This window comes from Dysidea avara, chromosome 1 (genome assembly GCF_963678975.1).
Source record: "Dysidea avara chromosome 1, odDysAvar1.4, whole genome shotgun sequence".
NCBI lineage: Eukaryota > Metazoa > Porifera > Demospongiae > Dictyoceratida > Dysideidae > Dysidea > Dysidea avara.
In genome coordinates, this window is record NC_089272.1 from 26,992,897 (window position 1) to 27,015,785 (window position 22,889).

Sequence of the window (22,889 nt, forward strand, 5' to 3'; positions counted from 1 at the left end):
TATTTGAATTCTGCATGTAGCCTTGGAAGGTTTACTATAAATAAAGCACAAACTATAATGATTAAATGATGGGCAATAGTTATAAGTTTAACACTTGGGATGTGATCCTTTGCTGTAAGGAAGTGATAGTATTAGTTGACTGATGAATATTGGTGAGTGTAATTCGTGTGTTATGCCCTATGGGATGGTTTGGTTGTAGCTAGCAAGTTAAGGAAGCATCAGTATAATAATAGCTAGTTGCCTAATGGCTGAACAGCTGATCTGAAGTAAACCAATGGGTTTCCAGAAACCCTCCTAAAACCACCCCTGATAATTGACTTATGAAGTGGAGGCCTCATTTCCACCATCTATGCTTCAGTCACATAGTCTAGCTGTCAATAACAATTATACCAATATGAACCAAAGAACATTAATGTTAAACATTTTAATGTATGATACCATCTAAGTTCAAAGGGTAAACTGTTTTATTTTCCACAATGTGCCAAAGTGTGCTTTATTTCCATAAAAGTCTGTTTTAGTTTTCTTTGTATAACAATAAAACATGCTTTATGATACAACCATAACTGTACACATGTAATGACCACAATGTTGCTTGGCTCGCCTCATACTATTGACCACACCCTCATGCTATATTTTCTGTATATTGCTTTAACTAGTATCTTAATCGGTACTTAAAGAATGGTTCATTGGCAATATTTAATTTTTGTACAAATTTATATATCTGTTGTACTGTACGTATGTGATAGGGTGAAGAGTGCTCACAAGCTCATTTTCGTGCGTCCATTCACATATGAAGTAAATAAACAACTTAATTTTGAAAGGTATAGGCAATATGAAAAATACACTCTAGTCTTCTTTTGTATTATGTAGGCAACAATTAAAAGTTTTCAAATTTGTGCTGAGTACTTATAATGTAATGAGCATACTTTCATTTTTGTACAGTCCATTGTGTTGTTAAATATAGTACCTGTAATATCACTGCCATTCTGAGTTTTGAAAGTTCCACACACTGGATCACCAACTTCCACCATATTACTCATATTAATAGCAACAACACTGTAATTGTATGTTGTTCCACTTTTGAGTTTACTGAACATTAATAGTTGGGTTGGGTAATTGTAACTTGTCACTGATCCAGTAATACTGCCAATGCTACTAGTTGGTGCAGTAGTATTAATTATTTTACACTGTAATGTAATAGAGAAGCAGGCTAATCTGCACTCCAATATAGCAGATTCTTGTGAGATGTCTTCTTCTACAATGCTTATTATTGCATTTGCTCCTGCAATGAAGAAAATATATTTATACAGTATATTAACACTTCGTGAAAAATAATAGTATTATAGTGTGTATTGACTACTTAGGTAATACAAAAGTTGTGACTGGATTTCAGAAAACTAATCCAAATCACACCAACAGTAGTTTCAAGATTAATGATTTTGAAGATGTGTAACTTGCGTCCATAGCAAGTGTAAATATCATGCAGAGATGCATTAATTTAATGCCATTCAGAGCATCCCATAATGTCTGCAAATTTTCAAATAAGGTAAGAGATCATAGTATCATGGCTACTGACATAGGAGAGGAGAGCAGTGTGGTGTGGTTGGCTTCAGGTAGTTGTCAAAATGTATGGAAATGAAGATTGAAGTCTAGAGCAAAAATTATATGTAGGGCTGTGCTGGCTGCTTGATGGATGAAATGTAGCAGAATCAACACAGAGGCCAGTGATCATTAAAACGTAAACCTGTCAAACCAGCTGCCATCCAAGCTGGTCACAGCACCTAGAAGATACCAACTTTCAAAGCCAACCTCATGTTAAAACTCACAATTGATAGCAACCGTAGCTACTCACTGGTGGTGTTATTTTAACCAAGCAATTCGTATCGGTTTTGTATAATCTGGTCACAACTAATGTGTAAATCTGATTTATGTCATGCATGTACATACTTTCCTCAACCTCCATCACTGATGAACTATTACCATAGGGACCACTGACTGTAACCTTTACTGATTGCATTATCTCAACTGAAGGATTTATGTCAACAGTAAATTCTGCAGTACAATTGTACTGTATATTATTCTGTATGCCACTACATGTTGCATCCGTCACTGTAGTAGTACCAGTTTGGTAACTTGTTATAAACCGCAACATCATCGACATCCTGTGGAAATCCACCATAACCTACAACATACACAACAAGAAGGTATTGAATACAATAGTCTTGATCAACAGCTCCAAAACAAATGGCCTTCCAAAATGTTACATACGTACAGTAACTGTGCATAATTTCACATATCCCTATCACTTTAATCCAATTATGATGAATGCAGTAAATTTATTATAAATCCCTATTTATAATAGGGATTTATAATTGATTCCCCTTTATGTGAAAGTTACATACACTCCACCACATGTATATTCTGATTGTGTACCTATCTCTGATTAGTTTAATAACATGCAAAAACATTAAGGATAGCTACCATGCCGATGTCAATAAATTTTCAGGAACAAACCTACTATGTGCTGGGATTCAGAAATTATGCATTTTAAAGTAATTATAGCTTTGGCAGCAATCTGAAATTCATACAATTTTGTTGAAAAATTTCAAATTGCTAGAGCAGTCATAGAATTGTCACAGTATTTATACTACTCACAGATAGAAAAGACAAAGCACATTATAAAATGTTTTATTACAGCAACCAGTTAAAATTAAAACAATATCCTGCAGGTTGTAGTCCTGTACCAGCCCTCATGCTGACTCCTAATATGATGAGTAGTGAACAGATGTCCCAGTGCTGGTTCACTGAGTACATATGGCCATGCTCACAGTAGTTGAAGGTTTTTATTAAATCAGCCTCACAGTCAATTTCAGAGGGTCTACTGTTTAAAATTACTGTAAATATCCAGATCAATACCACCTGTGGAATTTGTGGGTTCTAGGTGACTCTGATGTCCACCTGTAATCCCAGAAGTTACATTTGAATGATTCCTAATATGAACTACTGCAGCCTGAAACAATACTGTAGTCTAATATTGTAATCCACTGAAATTTTAGGGCCACAAAGATGGTGGCATGCACCCCCTTCCCTTCCTACTCTTATAAGTTTAGGGAAAAATCTTTCCACAAGTATAACAGGTGTTTTGTAGCACTGTTTAGCATTATGCTCTTTATGACCATACTACATGTATCATAGCCTCATTCCTATAAATTATGCAGTTATGACATGTAAAATCTTGATCTGTTGCTAATACTGGTCAAGACAGTTAGGCTTATAGATAACCAGGTGATTACAAACAAAATGGCATTAGTTACACAGTTCTTTAAAATAAATTATGGGCTGTTATTGGTACTGGTTACACTGTTGGTGAATTTCTCAGTAGATAATTCTTCAGTTATGATGGGTGTTAAGGGGAACAGTCTTTCTAGTATATTAATGTTGAGCTTACTGGAATAATAAAAATGATGTTGTTGTTAATAGCCTGGTTGGATATTGCGTTGGTAAAACGTAATACAATAGCTGGAGTATATACAATTTTGTGCAGTTGACTCAATCTGTTAATTTATGTCTTCTCTTTTGTAGGATGGCCATTCTTAACATTTATGTTACGATGGTGAAATGGCATCCTGCAGCAGGTCATATAATTTTTTCAATTTCAAAATATTCGTACTAGACACTGACTGGATATGCTAATATTTGCCTTATGTGATGGTGAGGAAATCTTGACATCATGGTACTTGGTACATATGTATGTACACTTAGTGTGATGTATAATAGATTGATCACTTACATAAGAAAAAATCTTCAGTGCTGGTTGGTGATGATTATATGACAGACAGAATTTGAAGTGAGGTTGACGTGGAGGATCTAATCAATGATAAATATCAAAAGGTAGCTACTAGTACTACAACACAAGCCTATGTGTGTATACAGACAACATGTGGTATTATTAGCTGCCTATCATACACTTATTTGCTTGTATATAGCTACATACAGTAGATACAGAGGTGTAGCCAGACTTTTGGTGATGCCAGGGCCTAGCTGTATAGCAAAACAAAAATTACTACATGCTGACAATAGCTGCCCGCCACCAACTTCATCTCCTTAAATACTGTGACTGCTTTATTAGAGCGATTGACTGCTGTATTAGAGTATCTAATCCAAAACAGCCAAGCTGTAAAAAAAGAGTGCGGCCCTCAAAAAGGCTATGGTGAAAAAAGATGTGAAATCCAAGGTGGCGGCCAAGAAATGACTGTGATGGTAGGTTAATGGTAAAAATTTTTAATAACGACAATTCAGGTGAATTATTGGATTTAGTGTTTACAAATGAGCAGGGCATAAATAAATGAGTAAGTTCAGTAAAGGAATGAGACATTGGTATTGTTGGTTTGGTTGGTTAATTCACCTGAATTGTTGTTATTAAAATTTTACCACCATTAACCTACCATCACAGCCATTTCTTGGCTGCCACCTTGGATTTCACATCCTTTTTCGGCTTCTTGGGCCGCACGACACACTACTGTATGTCTTGATCTAGATTTTGGTGATTATACAGTTATTGATGGACCTGGGCCCAGGTGGGCTATGCATCTGTGTAGATAAATAAATTTGACTAAAGAAGTTGCTGTGTCACAATCAATGCACAAAATTTTGATACGTACATGGTGAGGTTAATGCAACACTTTTGCAAGTGGTAATTTCACAGACCACTGCAATTCCTTACCTTGTTAGTATGCACTCTACAAAATCAATGAAATTGGCTCCTCACATATTGTCTCCTGGATTTACTGTTAAAAAAACTTGCTAGACACAAAACTTATTTATATGATTATTTAAAATGAAGAATGTAGGCATCAAATATTTTGACATGCAATTCTACTGAATGGCTATAAGGAAAATACAAAGCCAGCATTGAGATATTGCAGTACAGTGTAACCTCTCTTATCTGGGCAGTCTGATACATACTACTGTCCATATCTCAGGAATGTCCGTAACTAAGAATTGCATGCTAATATGCTAAAGTGGCTAACTTAAATACAAGTAATATCGTTATTGCTATCAGTTAGTGCTATGCAGTTTAGTGAGCAGAGGGGGGAGCTACTACAGAGCATTCATAGTCACTCCCCTGGGCTGTAAAAAAGTACTATCACCTAGCAACCAAGTGGTAGGTATTATTAGTAGAATAAAAAAGCCACCTAATGGGTAAACAGCAACCTTTAGGCTCTCTCCTTGTGCTTTCATCTAAACCACACTTCATTATTGTCAATAGACTACAAGCCACATGACTAATTTGGGCTGTCAGGACAATGGAGGTGCCCAGGTAATAGAGGTCCAGATAATAGAGATCTGGATAAGGTAGGATCTCCTTATGCATTCAACCTACAGTATAAACTTATAGAAACCTACAAATTGTCATGTTGTCAACAAGCTTCTTATAAAAATATCTGTGCAAATGTTACTAAAAGCCTGCGAACAACTGGAATGTATAGTCATTGCAACACAAGCATACAATGACTGCTCTAAAACATCTAGAGAACCTCATACTGCTGCAATGATTGGAAATTAAAAAGTCTTAATGCATGTACTAAAAAGAAACCTTGAAAGGGACTCTACATATGTGACCCGGTCTGCGAAAAGGGCTCTTATAGCCTTTCCAATTATCCATGTTTGGCTAATCATAACTCCTAATCTACTAAAGCTATCACCATGTAATTACACCCACAGCTACTGCCAGGTTAGGGTTGTTGAGTGACCAAATTGTAGGCTTGTACCATATTCACTAGTCAAGTTATGGGTTACCATATATATGCAATTGGAAAGGCTATAAGAGCCCTTTTCGCAGACCGGGTCACATATGCATTTACCCCAAACACAAGCAAAGCACTTTTCTCATAATACATTTGTTGTGTTCAAGCTGTAAAATCTGCTTTTCTTTATTAATCAGTATCTCACTCACACCACAAGAATGTGTCCATACTACAGATGGCACAGCACATTATAGAGTAAATAAAAAAGGGTCCTTACTTTGTATATACAACATGACACTGTGTGTACACTTACCACCATTTCTAGTAGTTGTTTCTGCACTAGCAGAGATACCATTTCCACCTTTATTAATAGCAGTGATATTGATTTTGTACTGAGTGTTGTCAGATAAATTAGTTGCAGTGAATGTAGTCCTATTAATAGTACGATTACTGATCACTACTCCTCCTGTAGTTGACACAGTTACCATATACTGGACTGGACCACACACTGGACTACTGGATGGCTTAGACCATTGAGCCACAAATGAAGTTGGTGTAATCTTATTAGGTGGAACAACTAAGTCTGTTACAGAGCTGGGTGAGCCTATATAGTAATTAACAATAGAAAGGTTATGGTCATACATATGAATGTGATACAGTACGAATGTACAGTTGAAAGTATTGAGCTTTGGAAAATTGTTAAACAACATTAAAAAATCCTCCTTAATCAAAATCTTCTTTTAAAAACTTGAAGCCTGCTTGTCATGTGTCTCACATGCAGTAAAACAGGTACAGTAAGTACACTCGGTATTTGAATTACATCTTCCTAAAAAAAACTTGAACAACTGGCAAATGAATGATAAGCCACACAAAACACTACATGACTACGCCAAAGCAATATACTGTATCTATAAAATGGTTAGCCAGCTATACTAGCCTTTAAAGTAACTTGTATCCTGGAAGGTAAGCCCACCTACTATTTAGAATGGATTGTCACAAAAATTATCATACAGATAATTATAATTGTGACCGGGCCTGCAAAAGTAGGGCATATGGGCACAAACTACACCCCGTCACATAAGATGTCATATCTCAGTACTGCGATAGAATAGTTTTATTCTGTAAGTTGTATTGTATAGCCAACTAATTGTTTAATAACTGCTGAAAATTGCATGGCCACACAGTAATGGAATACGAAGTTATGAAACACCAAAGTTCGAAAAAGTAGGCTATTTTTATGTGCCCACATGCCCTATTTTCACAGGCCCAGTCACAATTGTGGAACACTACAGAAATCAGCAATGACTATTTAGGGGGTAATTGTTCAAATTTCATTCCACTGAAGCATTCCATTCATACTGTACACCCTTAACATGTACCTGGATAAAATTGTTTAAGCTTACTTCATTTTCCTTACTTGTTAGTTACTAGTTAGCGATTCATTTGAGTAGGCATTTGGAAATTTGTGTACAGAACTTTTAATCTCAATACAGTAATATCATGTGCTTAGACTACAACTCCTGGTCATGTGGAAGTGTGGTTGTGGAAGTGAAATTCGTTGTGTCAAAGTTAGACTGCAGGGCTGTTATTTGGATCCTTTAAAGGATCTATGACTGTACATAATTGGTTGGTTGATGTGAATATCCATCCATAAGGCTGCCATTGTATTGCTCCTAGCCTACCAAACTATATAGGACTACTCAAGGCAGCATGCAAAGTCGTGATCTCCTAGCTCTCACTAAAGATGTCAAAAAAAATTAAAATGAATTGCTGCATACACTTTGCCATGCGATATATGGTTGCCATCACATTATATACATCTCACAACTACTGCAGGGTGTGGCCTGCTCCTTGCCATCTCCCATATTTTACCCTGATGTGGATAGTGAAAAAGCTTTAAACTCTCACATGGTTTAGAGTTAGAATAATGCTACTCCTTTATGCTACTAGCAGTCCTTCTGTGTGATGTGAATAGGTTGCAACATGGTTTGGACTGCAAGGAGAAGGGTGGACTGGTAGAAGAATGCTCAAGATTTTAATGGGATGATATCTAGAAGTGTGATGATTTAAAGCACCTCTTGAACTTTCTGGAGGCGGTTTCCTGTTGCAGTTACTACATCTCAAGTGCAGGGGTCTATCCATTTTATAATACAGAATCATAAAATGTACAACATTTTGTAATGTTACTGTACAATCCATCTACAATAAAATGATAATGGTGACTGCAAGTATTTTAATTTATACTGACTGGCTCAAGTCTCATAATCATTACCAAGCCTAATCACTTTACCCTACAATATTGGGCTAGCCAACTACTGTGTGACAAGGATGGCCAATGCATGTAGGTGAAGATGCTTGATCTCCTTGATCCGAGTTTATAGATGTGGGGTATATGAAAGTACAGTAACAATAGGGCTGGAATAATAATACTCTTAGCAACAATGAATCAGATGACAGAAAGTATTCTATTTGTGTAAAGCATCATGTGAGCCTCGTTTGTACACATGCTGCAGCTCATATTGTGCGCTCTTGAAGAAATCATTATAAATTTATCATGATCTATCCATAATCATCTATTACGCATTTCAATTTCAATTTTCATCTATAGCTGTAATTCAGGTCTAATATGGTATTGTAAGATTCATTGCAATACCCACTGCATTCAGTTGTGCCAAAGAATTCATTCACAGCAATAATTATACTATAGGAGCAATGGTGAACACAACTCATGAGCAAACTGCATGTCCTTGAAAACTATTATACTGTATGTATGTATAAGAATAAAAAGGTTATACGGTTTATTAGCATACACATAAATCACATCATAATTTGAGGTCAGAAACATGCATTGTTATTATTGACAAGTGTTGTATCTTGCTTAAGAGTACAGTTAAATTGTGTCACTTTTCAGGAACTTTGTACTGGTAGTTTAAGGCTTCATAACTTACACTATATAAGTGTCTTGAAAAATATACAACAGTCTACACATATGGGGAAAAAATGCTATGTAAGTTCTTGTAAGGATAGAAGTTGATTACAACACAATGTCTTCCTCTGGCTCTGGAATAAATGAGGGAAATGATGTCGCAGAGACTCAAGGCTTTTCTCTTCCAGGATATCTTGCCTATCTGTCCTTGGGATTCAAGGTGATCATGATGGTGCTCATATTGTTTATGGTTGGTTGTGTTTTTGCCACCATCAAATCTACCAGGAAGCTACACAAGCCTCATAATATTTTTGTGGCCAACTTGATGGTAGGGGATATACTGGCAGCACTATTAACAACACTGCCATGTGTTGTGATGATGATCGGTTTTGTGGCCGATTTCATAAGTTGCAATGTAAAGCAATTCCTGTTATTCCCAATAATTGCTATTCACTTCACATACCTGATGATTGCAATTGGCAAGGTGATAGCTATTGCATTTCCATTCAAGCACAAGGGAATTATGACACCTTATGTTGTTTCTAGCATGGTTGCTACTTCATGGCTTTTAGCTCTTTTGCTTTCTGTTAAAACACTTTTCAACACTGATGGATATGTCAAGAATGCAGAATATGGTCTTTGCACTTCAATTGGAAGTACTTTCATAGAAATTCTTCTCACTCACATATTACCCATGTTTATAACATCACTACTTGCAATGGTTTTCAATGTCTACTTAGCCATCAAAGCTTACCAGATTTACAGGCAAATCCAAAAAGAAATCAGGCTGTCAGGAGTTACCAGTGAAGTTGTAGCATTAAGGGAGAAACAGCATAAAATCAAGAAGCATCTGAAGCCAATTGTAACATTGCTTGTGGTCATGTTTGGCGGTTCATTCATTGCCTTCCTGTTTCTGTTGCTGCTTATTCCAGTTAGGCTTCTATGGCATCATGAAAATGTCATTGAATATTTAATAGCACCAAATGTCATCTACATAGTTTTCCTTCTCCACCCCATTGTGTATGGGCTATACTTCAAACAAGTCCGAGAGTCAATGGTGAAGACACTGAAGAGGATGCTTTGCAAGAACAAATTGAACAATGTAGTTGTTGCTCCACAGCCTCGAAGGACTGCCTGGATGTGAATAACTATCCTATAATGACTATGTAGTATCGTAGTTTGTTTGAATGTAGATTGTAAGAAATTATGCATACAGGTATATGTATCTAATCCAAAACAGCCAAGCTGTAAAAAAAGGGTGCGGCCCTGAGAAAGGCTATGGTGAAAAAAGATGTGAAATCCAAGGTGGCGGCCAAGAAATGGCTGTGATGGTAGGTTAATGGTAAAAATTTTAATAACGACAATTCAAGTGAATTTTGTGCCAAGACCAAGCGGCACCAAATTCACTGAATTGTTGTTATTAAAATTTTTACCATTAACCTACCATCACAGCCATTTCTTGGCCGCCACCTTGGATTTCACATCTTTTTTCACCATAGCCTTTCTCAGGGCCGCACCCTTTTTTTACAGCTTGGCTGTTTTGGATTAGATTTCACTTCTTTTTGTATTTGTATACCCCAAAGCCGGCCTATGGCCGGCTTTAGGGCTTTTTAACCTGTCATTTTTTTCTTTACTACAGGAAGAAGAAAAGATGAAGCAGGGTGATTTCTTTGTAGCTGACCTCTCTGTGATCCTTCTAGCTGATCCCTCTACTGGATGACTTGTTTGTAGCTGAACTCTCTACAGGGTGATTTGTTTGTAGCTGAACTCTCTACAAGGTAACTTCTTCTAGCTGATCTTTCTACAGGGTGATTTGTTTGTAGCTGAATTCTCTACGGAGCGATTTGTTTGCAGCTAAACTGCTGAACTCTCTACAATGTAACTTCTTCTAGCTAAACTCTCTACGGGTGGCTTGTTTCTAGCTGATCTCTCTACAGGGTAACTTGTTTGTAGCTGAACTCTCTACAAGGTGATTTGTTTGTAGCTGAACTTTCTACAAGGTCTGATCTTTCTACAGGGTGATTTGTTTGTAGCTGAATTCTCTACAGGGCAATTTGTTTGCAGCTGAACTCTCTACATGGTAGTTTCTTTGTAGCCGAACTCTCTACAGTGTAACTTATTCTAGCTGAACTCTCTACGGGTGGCTTGTTTCTAGTTGATCTCTCTACAGGGTGACTTGTTTCTAGCTGAACTCTCTACAGGGTGATTTGTTTGTAGCTGAACTCTCTACAAGGTAACTTCTTCTAGCTGACCTTTCTACAGGGTGATTTGTTTGTAGCTGAATTCTCTACAGGGTGATTTGTTTGCAGCTGAACTCTCTACATGGTAGCTTCTTTGTAGCTGAACTCTCTACAATGTAACTTCTTCTAGCTGAACTCTCTACGGGTGGCTTGTTTCTAGCTGATCTCTCTACAGGGTGACTTGTTTCTAGCTGAACTCTCTACAGGGTGATTTGTTTGTAGCTGAACTCTCTACAAGGTAACTTCTTCTAGCTGACCTTTCTACAGGGTGATTTGTTTGTAGCTGAATTCTCTACATGGTAGTTTCATTGTAGCTGAACTCTCTACAATGTAACTTCTTCTAGCTGACCTTTCTACAGGGTGATTTGTTTGTAGCTGAATTCTCTACAGGGCGATTTGTTTGCAGCTAAACTCTCTACATGGTAGTTTCTTTGTAGCTGAACTCTCTACAATGTAACTTCTTCTAGCTGAACTCTCTACAGGATGACTTGTTTCTAGCTGATCTCTCTACAGGGTGACTTGTTTGTAGCTGAACTCTCTACAAGGTAACTTCTTCTAGCTGAACTCTCGACGGGTGGCTTGTTTCTAGCTGATCTCTCTACAGGTTGACTTGTTTCTAGCTGAACTCTCTACAGGGTGATTTGTTTGTAGCTGAACTCTCTACAAGGTAACTTCTTCTAGCTGACCTTTCTACAGGGTAATTTGTTTGTAGCTGAATTCTCTACAGGGCGATTTGTTTGCAGCTGAACTCTCTATATGGTAGTTTCTTTGTAGCTGAACTCTCTACAGGGTGATTTGTTTGTAGCTGAACTCTCTACAAGGTAACGTCTTCTAGCTGATCTTTCTACAGAGTGATTTGTTTGTAGCTGAATTCTCTACAGGGTGATTTATTTGCAGCTGAACTCTCTACATGGTAGTTTCTTTGTAGCTGAACTCTCTACAACGTAACTTCTTCTAGCTGAACTCTCTACAGGATGGCTTGTTTCTAGCTGATCTCTCTATAGGGTGACTTGTTTGTAGCTGAACTCTCTACAGGGTGATTTGTTTGTAGCTGAACTCTCTACAAGGTAATTTTTTCTAGCTGATCTTTCTACAGGGTGATTTGTTTGTAGCTGAATTCTTTACAGGGCGATTTGCTTGCAGCTGAACTCTCTACATGGTAGTTTCTTTGTAGCTGAATTCTCTACAATGTAACTTCTTCTAGCTGAACTCTCTACAGGATGACTTGTTTCTAGCTGATCTCTCTACAGGGTGACTTGTTTGTAGCTGAACTCTCTACAGGGTGATTTGTTTGTAGCTGAACTCTCTACAAGGTAATTTCTTCTAGCTGATCTTTCTACAGGGTGATTTGTTTGTAGCTGAATTCTCTACAGGCGATTTGTTTGCAGCTGAACTCTCTACATGGTAGTTTCTTTGCAGCCAAACTCTCTACAGTGTAACTTATTCTAGCTGAACTCTCTACAGGTGGCTTGTTTCTAGCTGATCCCTCTACAGAGTGTCTTGTTTCTAGCTGAACTCTCTACAGGGTGATTTGTTTGTAGCTGAACTCTCTACAAGGTAACTTCTTCTAGCTGATCTTTTTACAGGGTAATTTGTTTGTAGCTGAATTCTCTACAGGGCGATTTGTTTGCAGCTGAACTCTCTACATGGTAGTTTCTTTGTAGCTGAACTCTCTACAATGTAACTTCTTCTAGCTGAACTCTCTACAGGGTGACTTGTTTGTAGCTGAACTCTCTACAGGGTGATTTGTTTGTAGTTGAACTCTCTACAAGGTAACTTCTTCTAGCTGATCTACTTTTCTACAGGGTGATTTGTTTGTAGCTTAATTCTCTACAGGGTGATTTATTTGCAGCTGAACTCTCTACATGGTAGTTTCTTTGTAGCTGAACTCTGTACAACGTAACTTCTTCTAGCTGAACTCTCTACAGGATGACTTGTTTCTAGCTGATCTCTCTACAGGGTGACTTGTTTGTAGCTGAACTTTCTACAGGGTGATTTGTTTGTAGCTGAACTCTCTACTAGGTAACTTCTTCTAGCTGATCTTTCTACAGGGTGATTTGTTTGTAGTTGAATTCTCTACAGGTGATTTGTTTGCAGCTGAACTCTTTTACATGGTGGTTTCTTTGTAGCTGAACTCTCTACAAAGTGACTTCTTCTAGCTGATCTATCTACAGGATGACTTGTTTCTAACTGAACTCTCTACAGTGTGATCTGTTAATAGCGGAACTTTCTACTGGGTGATTTGTTTGCAGCTAAACTCTTTGCATGATTGTTTCTTTGTAACTGAACTCTCTACAAGGTGACTTCTTCTAGCTGATCTCTCTACAGGATGACTTGTTTTTAACTGAACTCTCTACAGTGTGATCTGTTCATAGCGGAACTTTTTACTGGGTGATTTGTTTGTAGCTAAACTCTTTGCATGATTGTTTCTTTGTAACTGAACTCTCTACAAGGTAACTTCTTCTAGCTGATCTTTCTACAGGGCAATTTGTTTGTAGCTGAATTCTCTACAGGGTGATTTATTTGAGCTGAACTCTCTACATGATGGCTTATTTGTAGCTGAACTCTCTATTAGGTACCTTCTTCTAGCTGATCTGACTACAGGGTGACTTGTTTGTAGCTGAATTCCCTACAGAATAACTTACAATGTAATATAACTGAGTAAATTATAAATGCAGCTGAATGCTTTATTAGGGTGACTGTTCTATTAGAGTATCTCGATCTCGCATTTGCAGCACCTAGTTGCCTTTCGAATCATAACTCAGTGATTTGTAATTCGATTCTTCTGTACTACTGCAAGGACTTTCTATGATGATTATTCCAGCTACATACTGATTTTTAGCTCGTTGCTCTAAGCGGTTTGCCTGGTAGATACGAAAACTAATAGTTTTTTTATTCATAAAAATCGATCGCGTAATTTTGACACAGGTTGGGTTTCGTGTCATATCTCCGTGGTCTTTATCCCGATTCCTTTCAAACCACAAAAAGGCACTCCTACGATGGTTGCTCCATCTACATATCAATTTTGAACTGATTCCTCCAAGGCGTGTACCCTGTAGGCGTGACAGACCTTCGACCTTATTTTACGCAAATAATCGGTCATAACTCCGTGAATGTTCATTGGATTCCTACCAAAGTTGGTACGGAGATCCGCCTTAATGAGCCCTTTAAGTCTGCCAAATTTCAGCCAAATCCAAGCACGAATTCGTGTTTTATGGCGAATTTTGCGAAGTGTGCGAAATGAAGAAGATGAAGAAGAAAAAAACGAAGAAATTAAAACGAAATTTTGTTCGCTCGTATCTCGGCAATGGCTGGAGCGACTTTCTTCAAATTTGGTATGTAGACTCCCCTAACTGGGGGGCACGTCTCTAGCAAATTTGGTTCCAATCGGATAAGGGATCACAGAGCTACATAGGTGTGAAAATTGCGTTTTCTTTCTTCCTGTTAATATACTCACGGTGTGGCGCGCCGGCTTCTTGGGCCGCACGACACACTATCGTGTGTCTTGATACAGTGTAGTGTTGTATGCTACAGTTTATCTGTTTTGTTATAATATCTTGTCATCATTACAGTATTTCAGTAGTTTGTTAATTGGTTACTATAATAGTATTCTATGCTGGTGAGAATAATTGAAGGGTAACATCATTGAAGGGTAGCATTAATCACTTATAATCTCTTATCAAGACAATTGTGGTCTTCTTCTTGCAACCCAGTTAAGCCATATATCAGATCTCATAGGGACTATGGTACTTACTGCCTGGACAATAAGGATCGTACAATGTGATGATTTTGATGGATGATGTTAAACAAACAAAATAAGAAGCCAGATACATAATCTAATGGAATCTGAATCATTAGATTACAGGAGTCATAGAATATCTCACTTGTCCCTGGTTGTGCCTGAGACTTATGTCAACAACTATATACACTAAAATATTCCAGTGTTCTGAAGAGCTTACGGTATAACTATTGGTTTCCCAATATTACAAATTCCTATAACCAAACAATTGTTTTCCTTTCTTAGAAAACTTGTACACATATTTAGTAGCTATCAAAAATTTTAGCAGTGCTTCTCTAAATAAACGATGTTAAGTTGCCAACTCTCATGAAATTTAATTACTCCCTTTGTCACAAAATCATGCAAATTTGCTTATCCTGCACCTCCAAAGCATTGTGTGCCTATTATAATTTGAAGCAGTTTTAGCTTTTGAATTGCAGCTTCATATCTTTTTAAGGGCATGGCATGGTAATGTTTAAATATCTGTAAAAGGACGTTTTGGGGCGATTTTTGTGATAGGTGCATGTACTGTAGCTTCTAGAGGAGTAGTTACCATGTCTCAGAGTTTGAAGCCTCTCCTGTTCAAATGTCTGGATCTGCTGCTACTATGTTAGAAAGGGTTGATCATGACTATGACCTTACATGAGTAAAGCAGCTGCTCTTTGACTTTAGAGAAGCAAATCAGTCAGCAAATTGTATAACAAAGCACATGGCTTTATTCTAATTACTAATAAGTAATGTGAACGTTTCACTTAGTATTTTACTGTGTAAATTTACTGCTTGTTACACTGCCCTACACACAGTGAATGATATGTGAACCTTGCCTAGAACTAATCAGTTTACTTTAACTGTTGCATGTGTGTTTCTAATGTATTCTTACATAATACATGATGCCATAGACTTGCTACTGTGAATCAACATCTTGTATTGTCAGCAAAAATAAATGATACTCTTGTAGGACAAAAATAAATTCACAAATCAGGATGCAAGCATTGTACATGCTGAGAGGCACTTGTCAGAATAAAGCAATGTCTAACAATGAAAAAATCAGGCCTGTAGTCGTAGTCATTGTTGAGTTGTACTTTTCTGAAGGCACCAATCAGTTAGTCATCCAGTTGGTTGGTCAGTTAGTCAGTCAGTCAGTCAGTCAGTCAGTCAGTCAGTCAGTCAGTCAGTCAGTCAGTCAGTCAGTCAGTCAGTCAGTCAGTCAGTCAGTCAGTCAGTCAGTCAGTCAGTCAGTCAGTCAGTCAGTCAGTCAGTCAGTCAGTCAGTCAGTCAGTCAGTCAGTCAGTCAGTCAGTCAGTCAGTCAGTCAGTCAGTCAGTCAGTCAGTCAGTCAGTCAGTCAGTCAGTCAGTCAGTCAGTCAGTCAGTCAGTCAGTCAGTCAGTCAGTCAGTCAGTCAGTCAGTCAGTCAGTCAGTCAGTCAGTCAGTCAGTCAGTCAGTCAGTCAGTCAGTCAGTCAGTCAGTCAGTCAGTCAGTCAGTCAGTCAGTCAGTCAGTTAGTCAGTCAGTCAGTCAGTCAGTCAATCAGTCAGTCAGTCAGTCAATAGAAAATGCACTAAAGAGATACATAAGCAATATTGTGGAAGTGCTTTTGGTTCCATGTTTAGGTTTGGTTATGTACTGTAGCCAACCATTTTGCTGAGGTGTTCTGCAGGTATTCTGTGGGATTTTTGGTTGATGTTTCTTTGTGGGAGAGTTGCAAACCACCATAACCATACTACTAGACTGTATAATAATTTTTAAATATACTACATGAAGGAAGGCCCGAAAGAAAGTATTATGTTTCCAAATCTCAGTCCAGCAGTTTATTGGCTGGGGCATTACTGTCTCTATAATCATAGAATCGATGTTATCATACAGTACGATAGTAACTGTATAGTAGGGACCACAAAGGAGTAGGCGTGGCCCACGAAATAATATCACCCAAAAAACCAGCCTCAATTTTCCCTGGCAATGATGAGACAGTATTTGTTAGGTAAAACTAAGCCCAAACAAACTTTCAGATCGACCCGAAATGCTTTCAACAAGTTGCTACGGAATTTTTTAAAAAATTACAGAATTTTCTACTGACTGAGTAAGTAACTGACTGACTGATGTCTTCAGACAAGTGTAACATGATAACGGGTAAGGCTATGGGCTTGATTTTTTCATTGTTTGACGTTGCTTCGGCCCGACAGGTGCATTTTGACATACCGCAGTACTTACAATGCATTCTTCATGGACTTACCAGTGTCCTCCTTTGTGTCCCATTCATCTTTGCTGACAGTGAAAGGTGTCGATTTGGTGGTAGCATGTGATGACTTCCCTTCGTAATGGAAATTGTCCGTATTTTTCATAGTGGTTGTTTTGATTGCAGAGGTGTTTTTCAAACAGTTCTTGATTCGTACTGCTGTGTAACAGGTTGAACATAGCCGACAGCAAAGCATAATGGATACTTCACTTTTCAGACAATAATTAATATAATTGGGGCATGTGGCACTATTTCTTTCTTTTGGTATGCGTGGATTGTAGAGGTGCTTTTCGAACAGTTCTTGATTCGAAATGCTGTGTAATGGATTGAACATAGCTGACAGCAAAGCGTAATGGATACTTCACTTTTCAGATGATAATTGATATAGCTGGGGCACGCGGTGCCATTTCAGATGCGGTATGCGTGGGTTCACCAGTCATAATAAAATTATTTACAAAAAAGTTAACAAACAAGTACACAAAAAATTTGGAATTTTCAACTAGAGTAGGGACCATAGCACATCAATAAAAAGTACTGAAACAAGTTGGAGTAGTCCATGATATTAAATCACAGTAAAACAATAAGAAGTGTTATATCCCTACTGTGCATTTCCGTTATGGTATCTTGAGCATAGTAGGGATACAACACTTGTTATTGTTTTACGGTGATTTAATATCATGGACTACTCCAACTTGTTTCAGTACTTTTTATCGATGTGCTATGGTCCCTACTCCAGTTGAAAATTCCAAATTTTCGTGTACTTGTTAATAATGCAACAAAGCTACTAGTGGATACCATGCAAGGGATACCATATATCATAGGAAAAACAGGCTTTGGGTGTTCTGGGCACATGACCAAGGTCTCTTATCATTGCCACAACGTGGCTAACAAAAAACTCTCTTGCTGACAGGGTAGGAATTGCAGCATCCCAATCTCTTTGTAAATTGGTACCCATACAAATGTCTTTATTTAATCAGTGTAGCTATTAATACACAAAAATTTCCTCCTGAAATTTGAGTAAACAGTAATATATTAATTTTTCCTTCAAAATTTTAATTGTGATAATTCATAAAAATTTTTACCTTCAAAACATGGTATATGAAATATGGATGGCTTTAAAATGTAGAGACAATGCTGAAAAACTAATTATACAACCAAGTACTAAGAATAATACAAAATGCGGTTAAAATTACGTCATAAATAATAATGAATGAATAAATAAATAAATAAATAACTGAATGATGCTTGAGAAAACTACAAGGCCTAAGGCTTCGCACTCACCTGGAAAAGAATCCATATTGAACGAAGAGGCAATCATATAATGGGCGGGAGTTTTTGTGAAGGTGATAGAAACTGTACGACTATTCTATTTAATGCCGATCAAAACAACTACCACGTTGTTCCCACTACAATGCAGTTAATCGATCGACCAGGTGGATTCAAACAGCGATTTAGACGAACGAACTATTGATCATTTGTTTTTGGAATTGTTACCAGCTGGCACACCAAGTCTCAAGTCATCATGCCAGCCGCCAGTGGATGCGCTCCATGCAAAGGAAAGTAATTAAGGCGGCCATGCCCAACACGAAGTTCACCATGCCAGCTGGCAGCTGCACAAGACCAGGAAAAAGATTAATAGCAGTATGTTTGTATTATTTTATACTTACACCTGGCTTGCTAGGTTGTAGTTGGCTCTATTGTTTGTAAAGAGCATGGTGTGTTTTCTTGTATTGTACATTTTGCCTTCTCCTGGCTTATGGATAGCTTGGCTGTCTCCCTTTATTGGCTTGCATACAGTTTTGTGTATCTCCTGTATTGTGTATCTCCTGTATTGTGTATCTCCTGTATTGTGTATCTCCTGTATTGTGTATCTCCTGTATTGTGTATCTCCTGTATTGTGTATCTCCTGTATTGTGTATCTCCTGTATTGTGTATCTCCTGTATTGTGTATCTCCTGTATTGTGTATCTCCTGTATTGTGTATCTCCTGTATTGTGTATCTCCTGTATTGTGTATCTCCTGTATTGTGTATCTCCTGTATTGTGTATCTCCTGTATTGTGTATCTCCTGTATTGTGTATCTCCTGTATTGTGTATCTCCTGTATTGTGTATCTCCTGTATTGTGTATCTCCTGTATTGTGTATCTCCTGTATTGTGTATCTCCTGTATTGTGTATCTCCTGTATTGTGTATCTCCTGTATTGTGTATCTCCTGTATTGTGTATCTCCTGTATTGTGTATCTCCTGTATTGTGTATCTCCTATTACTGTGCCATTGCCACACCATTGTAAATGTAATTTCATCTTGTAGTATATCATGTTATCATTTTAGGACATATAGCCCAGCTCATAGAAAAAAACCGCAAGATAACAGTTTCTAGTGAAATACCCTGCTTCTTTTATCATTGACGTCTGCTCTTGGAAACTTCAGCAGCCATACATATCTTAATCCAGTACCCTGATTCATCCTCATTATTTTAGGACTGTTTAATGGATGTACACCTATATAAGCTTCATTGTTACTAGCAGGCATGCATGACTCATGAGATTCAATACCATAGATATGAGAGCATACACTTGCACCTCAACTTATGAGAATCATACAGGTGGGGCAGTGACAATGCATTCTGTGGTCTTCCATGGTCGGGTATTCAATACAACGTAATAGCAGCAGGCCCTCACGATTGTAATTGCATATATCACTTATGTTTACTGTATGTGCATCTTTTTCATCCACACACACTGTGCTGGTACATCCTCACATCTCCATGGTCGGATAATCACTGATTGTAATTGCATACTAATGCATCCCTTATGTTTATGTGCCAGTCAATTCCTCTAGAATTGTATTACTGTGTATCTTTTCTACCTGCACACACTGTGTTGGCCATGCACTGTTTGTACATGCCCCATTAGTAGGTTGTCCCGTTGGTGATTGTACTTGGTTGTATTTGCCCCGGGCCTAGTAATAATAATAACAATAATGAAAGAGTAAACTTCTGTTACTTTCATAAACAGTATACTTCATTGATATCAAACAGTACGGTTGTACTGTTTATCTTCAATTAAATGGTTGTCTTCTTCTTCATGCCAGGAAACCATACCAAGGTGTTAATTTTCCATATTGATACTTTCCTTGAAGGAGTGTAGTTAGATGCCACGAGACTATTTGAGAGGCTTAATGGACTGCAGTTTAAATGCCAATAAGCAACTAAAAGTACATATTTATATCTACACTTTCTTGATTTTCATCAACTTTTAATTTTTCAAATCTGATGAAGTGTAAATTCGTCCAATTTTTGGTATAAAATTTTTTCCTTGTGTACAGTATCAGGTAGCAGTTAAGCTGTGCTTTTAAAATCACTGTCATTCCCCCTTAAATGATCAGAACATGCCACAACTATGATCTATTTCCATAGGAAAACAAGACATTGTGTCACTCCTACTAGTTTGATCTACTGCATTGCTGAGTGATGAGATCAAGATTGGGATACTCTAATAAAACAGTCACAGTCACATGCGTATTTCATAACTATATGCTCTCACAAAAAAGTTAACAAACTAGTGCAATAAAATATTATTAATTTAAAAATGAAGAAGGGTTCCGGCGGTAAAAAGTAGTGAAGCAAGAGATGATCGTAGCTACGATGGAAAATCTCTAGCTACTTGGCATTGTAGTAATGTGGGAAAATCCCTACTATGGCATTACTCCTACAATGCCAAGTAAGGATTTTCTCACATTACTACCATCATCTCTTGTTTCACTACTTTTTATTGCTGGAACCCTACTTCCATTTTTAAATTTATAATTTTTATTGCACTAGTTTATGTATTTCATGGCTGTCTGCTGTGAATGAAAATGACCAACATTTAATGTTCAGACTCAGAAAATCTTTCAACATTTAAGCAAATCAGAATTATAGCCTTAATCACATTCAAACTTTTACAACCAACATGAGTGGCTATAACAAGCAAGAATGATATAAATGCATTCATACATAGTCCCTATACAAAGTAGCCTGAGCCAGCAAATATGATTTTACCCTCAAACCTTGCCAAGTGTGAATTAGTAATATTATGTACTATAACTGATACTGTAACTTTATACGCGGCACAGTATACACACATAATAATACAAACAATGCATTTTGTATACCTGCTACATTGAGAGATGCAGTATTGTTGAACAGCTGTAATGGAACTGGGTTACATCGATATGAGGCACCATTATCCGCTATTGTCACGTCAATTATTGTGAGATTCTCAATTAATGTGTGCCCATTGCTACTGATAGTTCTGTTAAGGATATGACGATCTCTGCCCATCACAGATGCAAAGTCACCAGCCATGTTCAAGATCTCCCATCTTGCACTAGTAATCTCTCCATCTGGGCGGCTGACTGTGCAAGTGAATATAGTACTTCCTTTGACACACACTGAAACACTGCTTGGTTGTACATGTACTATTACTTCTGCACGTATGGAGATAAACAATAATAAACTATAATGCATTATATGGTTGTAAAGGTGTGTGCATGTGTGACCAAATACTGAATAATTAATGATAGGTGCAACAATTACTATAACAGCACTGTAAAGCTTCTGCCTATTGTTGGATTACATAATATATCTTCAAAATGCAGAGTATGATTTTGGCTGCTGGCTATGTAGTTCTGTAAATGCTTGTAGAACTATGCCTTTCTTGTCTATGTCACTGGATGGAGGTAATTACAATGCCATTGGACAAGTCAAAGAGTGTTTAGTGTGTAAACACAGTCCTAAATTCTGTAATCCTTCAGCAGAGTGAAGCCATAACATGCTACCGTGAATTGATACCTTGGTAGTGCCAGCAAAAAGAAATGGAACTTGAGCGAGGACAAAAGGAAGTCCATCATGCATGATTGTATGTACTGCATTATAGCAAAAATCACTTGTCAGTAGTGCTGGACAATATAATAAATATATTTTGTATTGTGATACGTATTTATTTATGTCGTGATATGATAGCTAGAAATTATTATCATGATAGAACTCACGCGATCTAGTACTATATATGTTAGCTTGTAAAATGGTGTCTTTTGCCAAGCCTTGCACTGCACCCTCATTGAGAGTGTAGTTATACCACTGGATATTCTGATAACATGTACATCCAATCTAGTATCCTTTCTACCATTTTGAAAGGTGCTAGGTAAATACACAGGTCACTGGTCAATGCAATGCAGTGGGCAGTAGTAAAAACAGTAGTTCAAGGAGACAATGCAATTACACTTGTAATAGATAAAAATTACAAAGCTAGGTATCGCAGATTCAACCTTAAGATTAACCTGTAAGCTATCAACTGTTATGGGTATACTGTATATTGTGATATATATTCATATCATGAATAAATTTTGCCATGACATATGACATCAGAAAAATCTATATCACCCAGCACTACTTGTCAGGCTGTAGAGACATCTAACAGTGAAAATATCAAGTCTGTAATCTTAGCCATTGTTGAGATACACTTGTCTGAAGACATCAGGCAGTTATTTAGTCAGTCAGTCAGTAGAAAATTCCACTAAATAACAAAATTTAAAATTTCATGGAAACTTATTGGAAGTATCATTGGCTGCTCTTAAGGTTTGATTCTGCCTAATCTATACCACTGTAACAAGTGATACCAGTTCAACATAAACTCTAATGATTTCACACAACTGTCCCAAATGTATTTACAAGTTGCAATTATCTATAATAAATCATAATTACAATAATATCCGTAATTATAGTACTAATTAAAAGTACAGCTATATAGTCTATCAGACTGTCATGGTACCATGAGACTGGTTTCTGGTTAATATTTTTTTGTGAGAAAGTATATCCCTAATATACAGTATATTTACTATTGTACTGTATCACAATACTTAATATTATTAGAAAAATATTCAATATAGTAAGTTTGGCACTACACCAAGCAAAAATGTTAGTGG

At 37.3% G+C, this 22,889-nt stretch overlaps 1 protein-coding gene across 1 annotated transcript in view; it reads right to left on the reverse strand.

The window, feature by feature from the left end:
• The window catches only part of LOC136241188 (uncharacterized), a 32,339-nt gene that overhangs the window by 4,985 nt on the left and 4,465 nt on the right, over nucleotides 1–22,889 (reverse strand). Inside the window, exons 2-6 of the mRNA XM_066032401.1 lie at nucleotides 21,078–21,392; nucleotides 6,061–6,351; nucleotides 3,791–3,867; nucleotides 1,948–2,182; nucleotides 968–1,282 (exon numbers count right to left, since the gene is read on the reverse strand). Coding sequence (XP_065888473.1) covers nucleotides 968–1,282; nucleotides 1,948–2,182; nucleotides 3,791–3,867; nucleotides 6,061–6,351; nucleotides 21,078–21,392 — 1,233 coding nt within the window. The remainder of the gene's footprint in view (nucleotides 1–967; nucleotides 1,283–1,947; nucleotides 2,183–3,790; nucleotides 3,868–6,060; nucleotides 6,352–21,077; nucleotides 21,393–22,889) is intronic.